Raw genomic sequence first — 7,720 nt, 5'->3', positions numbered from 1 at the left:
ACGCCGGGATCACGCCCTGAGCCGAAGGCAGACGCTTAACCGCTGTGCCACCCAGGCGCCCCTGGGCATTGTCCCTTTAAGCCAGCGGTTCAGGTGCCCAATTTCCCTTCCACGCCACTGTGTACAGACATTCCTTATATATACTCCAGGCTCCATAAGCCGATTCGTTTCATTGTTGGGCATTTTGCCCCAACATTCGAAGAAATGGGTTTCTCTTCTACTCTCTCTTTTTTTTTAAAGATTTTATTTATTTATTTGACAGAGAGAGAGACAGCCAGCGAGAGAGGGAACACAAGCAGGGGGGAGTGGGAGAGGAAGAAGCAGGCTCCCAGCAGAGGAGAGTGATGCGGGGCTCGATCCCAGAACGCCGGGATCACGCCCTGAGCTGAAGGCAGACGCTTAACAACTGAGCCACCCAGGCACCCCTTCTCTTCTACTCTTATCCATCACTTACCTGAAAAAGATCTGGTTGTCCACATCCAGTCCTGAACACTTTTTTTTTTTTTTAAAGATTTTATTTATTTATTTGACGGAGATAGCGACAGCCAGCGAGAGAGGGAACACAAGCAGGGGGAGTGGGAGAGGAAGAAGCAGGCTCATAGCGGAGGAGCCCGATGTGGGGCTCGATCCCATAACGCCGGGATCACGCCCTGAGCCGAAGGCAGACGCTTAACCGCTTAACCGCTGTGCCACCCAGGCACCCCCCAGTCCTGAACACTTTCTGATGAGACGTACCACATCGCAGAGTCACCGACTCCTGTTCCCCAGAAATGGGAGGACAGAGGGAGGAGGAGGGAAAAAACGGGGTCTCTTATCATCATCAACAGGTACTTATCTAGAATGTTTAGGAAACACTAGTTTAGGGATGAGTCGTAAGACCTATGAGATACAGGATATATGAAATATACAGTCCCGGAAACCTCGAAGAAACTTGCAAACTTGTGAGGAGAACAAGTATAATAACAATTCGCACACACTAGGGCCAGATGTCCCATCAACGACATGTTCTAGGAGTGAGATGCCTGTGGAAAATACTAGGGACAGGCACTAAGCAAGGGAAGGAATCAATCTACGAGGTCTGGTGAGAACACATGAGACCTAAGATTCAAGACAAATCAGCAAACACTGAGCTCCTGTTAGGTGGAAGATACCACTCAACTAAGAAAGAACGAGAAGACAGGACGCCTGCCAGAAGGGAGGCAGTCTCCCTGGGCTCTGCACCTGCTCTTCTTCTGTGAAGCCCCTTACACCTGCCAGCTCCAGCCTTGCTCACGCTTACCACACCCGCCTCAGACCAACACGCCTGGGACAGCTACAGCTGCACCGCATACCCGTCTTCCATAGCACTTGCCGGAGCAGTGATCGTACTTGTGCATTTACTAGACTCGTGTCTGTCTTGCTCGCTTGACTTTAAGTGCCATGTGAATGGGAGGCATGCCAGCATTCGGTCACCAGCAGAGCCTGGCACTTCGCCCAGGGGCCTGCATGTATGTTGCTCAGTAAACACAGCAGAAGCAAGGGAAGAGGGAGGGAAGGAATGGGTCTCAAGTTCACACGGCTAGTACACGGTGGAGCTCGTGTATTTGCTAAATACCCATAAAAGGTTGAGGTAACTTATTTCATAAGGCATGACATAATTAACTGTCAAAAAAAAAAAAAGAACAGACAATAAGCTCCACTGTTTTGCAAGGGGAGAGATTTCTTTTTTTTAAAGATTTTATTTGTTTATTCGACAGAGATAGAGACAGCCAGCGAGAGAGGGAACACAAGCAGGGGGAGTGGGAGAGGAAGAAGCAGGCTCATAGCAGAGGAGCCTGATGTGGGGCTCGATCCCATAATGCTGGGACCACGCCCTGAGCTGAAGGCAGACGCTTAACCGCTGTGCCACCCAGGCGCCCCGGGAGAGATCATTTCTACTAGTTAAGGTCTAGGGAGAGTTTCGAGGAGTGGAGGTTCGAGTCCAGCATCAAAGGACTAAGAGTATTTAGGTGAGTGAAGAGAAACAGGATTCTCTGTAGGCGGTAAACAGGAGGAAAAGTACCGTAGGAAGAAAGTACAAGGCATATTATGTAAAGAGTGGGTTATACACCTAGAAGAGAGGGCTTTATAGGCGAACAGATTGCAAAGGCAGGTCATGGAGGGACTGAATGTCAGGCTAAATGGTCTATTATTTTTTTCTATAGGCAGTTGGGAGCCATTGAAGATATTTGAGGAAGGAAAGAATCTAATAAAAGTACTATTTATGAATATTAACCTAGCAGGAGAATTGGGAGACAGGAGACACTAAACCAGTTAAGAGACTTGCAAAAGCTTGGGGGAAAGGTAATTGCCAGAGATCCTAGGGTAGTGGAGGTGGGCGGTATGTATTATTAAATGGAGTTGTTGAAGGTCTGGATGAAGGTACAGGGCACTGAGCGTGAAAAGAATTAGGAAGAGATTCCAAAGAAATTACAAAGCAGGAAATATAAGCAAGGTCTAAAAAAACAAAACAAAGAAAGTGATTGAATCAGCCAGTACTCCACCAGAAAACGGAGGGTATACCCAAAGAGCCAATACAGGTAGGATTTAATGAAGGGATTATTTACAAAGGTGTGGCCAGGGCTAACAAGCCAACAAAGGATGGTGAGGCACCCAGGGCCTCCCCACAGCAGGAAAGCCTTCACCAGTCCTAAACCTGGCAGGACAGTGACTGGAGACTGGTGCGAGTGGTAGCCAAGGGAGGGGGCTGTGGCTCCAGGGGAAGCCATGGTCGTAGGCAGCAGGATGCAGCCACTGTCAAAGATCTGCTAGTGCCTCCCACTGGCCTATTCTACTGGGGAGCCAGATGGCGGGGAAGATGGCGTGATGCTGCCCAGAACAGGGCAAAAAGATGGAGAGATCTGGAAAGCTAAAGAGAGCAAAACAGTATAGTGACCAAGGTCAAGGCCCTGGCTAAGGATGCTGGGGACAAGCTATGCACAAGCCTGGAGGCAGCCAGTGAAAGGGGGAATTAGGACTGTAAGTAATAGCCCAAGAGGTAATGAACAGCTGAGCATCTGAAAAAACTGTAGCTCTTTTGGAAAGAGGTGAGAAATAGAATCCCTGAGCCCAATGCAAAAAGCTCAGTATGGGTTCTTTAAAGCCTGGAATCCTTCTGTCCCACCTAGAAACTGTATAGGAAGTCAGACCTCCCGGTCCAAGTTATTTTCCTGAACTCCAGTCCCTTCTTTGGTCCCACGACTACTTCTGTATCTCACTCCTTTGACATCAGTGATCCAAGCAGAGTTTCTTTTCATTCGCTGTTTCTTGTTTCTTTATCTGCCCAATTTGGTGCCTCCCACCTATTTAATAGGTAAGCTCTATAGGGTCAGATTGGTTGAGGCCTTTCCGCCGCACTACCTAAACCAACCACCAGGGGAACCCTTAGTTAACCCTCAGACACCCACCTCCCATATCCTCTCCTCTCCGGGACTAGACCTCACTAAGCTATCACTGGCAGAGAGAGTAACTAGAGTCATAGGGAGAATGAATATCAGAAAGATTCAGACAAGAGGTCAAATGAGACAAGGCGGAGCAGGAAATCAGAATTCATCATCAACATTTTATTTACAGGTTAGCCACACGGTAGTTAGAATTGCTGGGGTGGGGACGCCTGGGTGGCACAGCGGTTAAGCATCTGCCTTCGGCTCAGGGCCGTGATCCCGGCGTTCTGGGATCGGGCCCCACATCAGGGTCCTCTGCTATGAGCCTGCTTCTTCCTCTCCCACTCCCCCTGCTTGTGTTCCCTCTCTTGCTGGCTGTCTCTATCTCTGTCGAATAAATTAAAAAAAAATCTTAAAAAAAAAAAGTAACTACCAACATGAGGCATATAATTACACTAAGGCACACAGAAGGAGAAAAAATACCAGAATATGAATATGGAATGTATATAATTAACATGGTTCATCCAAAGGGTAAATGTAAATTGTATGATGGATGGGGNTGGGGGGGGGGGGGGGGGCAGTCCTGGGAGCTGCATGTTGAGACTACTCTCCTTATTCTCGTCCAGAAAACTTCCCCTAGGAAGCCAGATCAATCTGTATAATCAAGTAAGTCGGTAGTTGCTGAACACTTATAATGTGCCTGAGACTGCAGTAAATTATGAGTAACTGAAAAAAACCTAAGGGTAAGATATAATCCCTAACCTCAAAAACCCTACAATCTCACTGAAAAGGTTATGACTATCACTTAAAATGAACGATGGTTTCGCAATTCTGCAGACTAAGTGCAATTCGACGGAAGGGAAAAGCGCTAATGGGCGGGACTCCTGGTGAGAAATTCAGGGAAGCAGGGGTCTGCCGCGGGTGGGGGAAGGGGGCAGAACTTGAGATAGGTAAAGGATATCATAGAGACAAAAGGACTGGGAGCTGGGAGCACTCCCAGTCTGCCCCTCTAGAGGGACTCTGGTAAGGGGGACATCCAAAATCAATTCAACTTCTACTGAATGCCTACTTAAGTCTGCTAATGTGTTAGACACTGAGGTACAGAAAAGAACAAGATAATCTCTGTCCTCAAAGACCTCAAAGTGTCCTGACAGAAAACGAAAAAAGGGAAACAAACGAAAAATCAGGTGTGGAGGTGCCTAGGTGGCTCAGTGGGTTGAGTGTCTGCCTTCGGCTCCCGTCATGATCTCGGCGGTCTTGGGACTGAGCCCCACGTTGGGCTCCCTGCTCAGCGGGGAATCTACTTCTCCCTGCCCATCCCCCCCCCCGCTCGTGCTCTCTCTCTCAAATAAAAAAATAAAATCTTTTTAAAAATCAGGTGTCACAAGGCACTGTGGGAAATGCTGTAATAAAGAATGGTCATTCCGGAAGAGCGGACTGGGGCACTGGGATGGCAGGCAGCAGTGGACAGGACTTAGGTAGCAGGCAGGGTCTTGTGTGTGAATGACCTAGAGCTTGGAGCCCCGCCACCCCAGTCTGTCCACCCTCGGTGGAGACGAGGCAGCTACGTCACACGGCGGATGAAACCAAAGGCTGGGAGCCAGGATGTGCTTTTAGGAATTAACACCTGGGCTGAGGCCTGAAGGGTCAAGCGCTAGCTGGGGACGGGAAGGCAACCGTGACACAAGGAAGAGCCAAGCTCGCAGCAGTGAGGCCCCGGGGCAGCTTCCCCGGTCTCCCCTCCTACCCCTCCACCCAGGGCTGCGGGACAAGACACCGGACGCTCAGCTCACTTCAAGTATGAACACAGAAGGAACAGTTTCAAAATAGGGGTACGTCCCGGGCACGCAGGCGACATGCACGCTCGGCCCGGCCCACGAGCCCCGGTTACCCGCGAGCTGGCGGTGGGACGCCCGGCAAGCGATCTCACCGGTCTCCAGGCCGGGGCCGGGGGACGCGGCTGGAAGCTCGCTCCGTCTCAGGCTCCACCTCCGCGGAAAGGAGCTCCGGCGCGGGAAGGGGCATCACGCGAAAAGGAGAGCCGTCCCGCTCCGCTACAAGACCTGCCTGCCTCCGGGGCCACTAGACCGCACCTCCCGCACGGACCGGAAGTTCCACCCCCGCCGGACGGAGGAGCGGCAGCGATGCAGCCAATCCAGAAGAAGGCAATCTCGGCCCGGCCACTGAGAGCGCAGCGCGGCACCTCCCACCGGAAGAGGGACGGGGGCGGGGCTTTGTGCCGGAAGCGACCGTCCCGCGGTCGTTTCGGGTGCCTGCGGGCAGGTGGGAGATGCGCCGGCCGCCTGAGGCGCGGGCGCCGAGCGAGGTTCGGGGCTTCGAGGGCCGCTCGGGGCTGGGGCCGAGCGGCTGACGCGCAGTGCGGTCATGCCCGACCAAGCACTGGGGAGAATGGTTCCTGAACCTGCGGGTGCTGCCCGCCGGGGTCTTCGGGGTGGCCTTCCTCGCCCGGGTGGCCCTGGTTTTCTACGGGGTCTTCCAGGACCGGACGCTGCTTGTGCGCTACACGGACGTGGACTACCAGGTGTTCACGGATGCCGCGCGCTTCATCACGCAAGGGCGCTCCCCGTACCTGCGGGCCACCTACCGCTACACGCCGCTGCTGGGCTGGCTGCTCACGCCCAACGTCTGCCTGTGTGAGCTCTTCGGGAAGTTTCTGTTCATCAGCTGCGACCTCCTCACTGCCTTCCTCCTCTACCGCTTGCTGCTGCTCCAGGGGCTGGGCCGGCGCCGGGCCTGCGGCTACTGCGTCTTCTGGCTTCTCAACCCGCTCCCCATGGCGGTGTCCAGCCGGGGCAACGCGGACTCGCTGGTGGCGGCGCTGGTGGTGGCGACGCTGTACCTGCTTGCGAGGAGGCAGGTGGCGTGCGCCGCGGTGGCCTACGGCCTCGCCGTGCACATGAAGATGTACCCGGTGACCTACATCCTTCCCATCGCCCTGCATCTGCTCCCGGAGCGCGGCGGCGACCCGGGCCCCCGCCAGCCCCGCTGCTCCTTCCAGGCCCGTCTGTCCGAATTCCTTAGGAGGCTGTGCAGTCGGTCCGTGCTGCTCTTCGTGGCTGTGGCCGGGCTCACGTTTTCCGCCCTGAGCTTCGGCTTTTACAGTAAATACGGCTGGGAGTTTTTGGAGCACACCTACCTGTATCACCTGACGAGGCGGGACATCCGGCACAACTTTTCGCCGTACTTCTATATGCTGTACTTGACCGCGGAGAGCCCGTGGAGCCCCTCCCTGGGCATCGCCGCCTTCTTGCCACAGTTAGTGCTGCTCTCGGCCGTGTCCTTCGCCTACTACAGAGACCTCGTCTTCTGCTGTTTCCTGCACACGGCCATTTTTGTGACTTTTAACAAAGTCTGCACCTCCCAGTATTTTCTCTGGTACCTCTGCCTGCTGCCCCCCGTGGTGCCGCTGGTGAGAATACCCTGGAAACGAGCTGTGGTTCTCCTAATGCTGTGGTTTATAGGGCAGGCCTTATGGCTGGCTCCTGCCTATATTCTGGAGTTTCAGGGAAAGAACACCTTTCTGTTTATCTGGTTAGCTGGTTTGTTCTTCCTTCTTATCAACTGTTCCATCCTGATTCAAATAATTTCCCATTACAAGGAGGAACCCCTCATGGAGAGAATCAAATATGACTAATAGGACTCCAGTTCTTCCGCCACTTCGATTACATTCTGATTGTCCTGAATGGACCAGAAGAGAGCTTTGGAAAACATTTTTGAAAATTCTGTGCACTCTAGTGAAAACTCAGTTTGGAGCATAAAACCCTATTGCAATGGAAATTAAAACGAATGGTTGCCTTATATATAAAGGGGACTCAATGATTGAGGTCCACCTCTAGGAAATCTTAAGACTCTCCGTTGTCTGGGACATGGGAAGTAAAGTTTACTTGTTGAAAATGGAAAATCTGATGAAACTATCAGATGCTAAAAGGTTTTTGTAGGAAAATAGAGAAATGTAGTAGAGACCTAAGGTCTTCCAAGCCGGTATTCATACCAGTTATACTATGCTACAGTCTGAAGCTGTCTTTTTAACCCCCACTTTTTCTTTTTAATGCTTTCCCAATAGCTGTGAAAACTCACGGGACATTCCTGAAGTACAGCTTTTAGATGTCGAGTGTTAAATAATACCACTGAGTGCTTAGGTTGGGAGAGTTCATTCCATATTAAAAGTGGGGGCTTAGAAAAAGAGTCCCAAGAATTCAAATTGTAATCATGTTTCAAGTATTTGTTTTATTTCTTAGTTTTTCGGCACTTAGTCTCAATGGTATTAGACTACCATTTGGTTTTATACAGAAAGGATT

General features: G+C 51.6%; 1 protein-coding gene across 1 annotated transcript; it reads left to right on the top strand.

Annotated features, from left to right (window-relative positions):
* Window positions 1–5,545: 5,545 nt before the first annotated feature.
* Window positions 5,546–7,285, top strand: LOC117800019 (GPI mannosyltransferase 1-like). The gene is made up of 2 exons (XM_034652544.1): window positions 5,546–5,684; window positions 5,780–7,285. The coding sequence occupies exons 1-2, from the start codon at window positions 5,546–5,548 to the stop codon at window positions 7,054–7,056; spliced, it is 1,416 nt and encodes a 471-aa protein (XP_034508435.1). The 3' UTR covers window positions 7,057–7,285.
* Window positions 7,286–7,720: the final 435 nt, after the last annotated feature.

Source organism: Ailuropoda melanoleuca, unplaced genomic scaffold (assembly GCF_002007445.2).
Source record: "Ailuropoda melanoleuca isolate Jingjing unplaced genomic scaffold, ASM200744v2 unplaced-scaffold62223, whole genome shotgun sequence".
In the NCBI taxonomy this organism is placed as follows: domain Eukaryota; kingdom Metazoa; phylum Chordata; class Mammalia; order Carnivora; family Ursidae; genus Ailuropoda; species Ailuropoda melanoleuca.
The sequence above is the reverse complement of the archived record's forward strand: the minus strand, read 5'-3'. Positions and strand labels throughout refer to the sequence as shown.

Bases quoted from the DNA above. Each gene is read 5' to 3' on its own strand.
- LOC117800019 (XM_034652544.1), top strand. From the start codon at position 5,546: ATGCAGCCAATCCAGAAGAAGGCAATCTCGGCCCGGCCACTGAGAGCG. The intron at 5,685-5,779 runs GTGGGAGATGCG...GCTGACGCGCAG, and splicing joins TTTCGGGTGCCTGCGGGCAG to TGCGGTCATGCCCGACCAAG.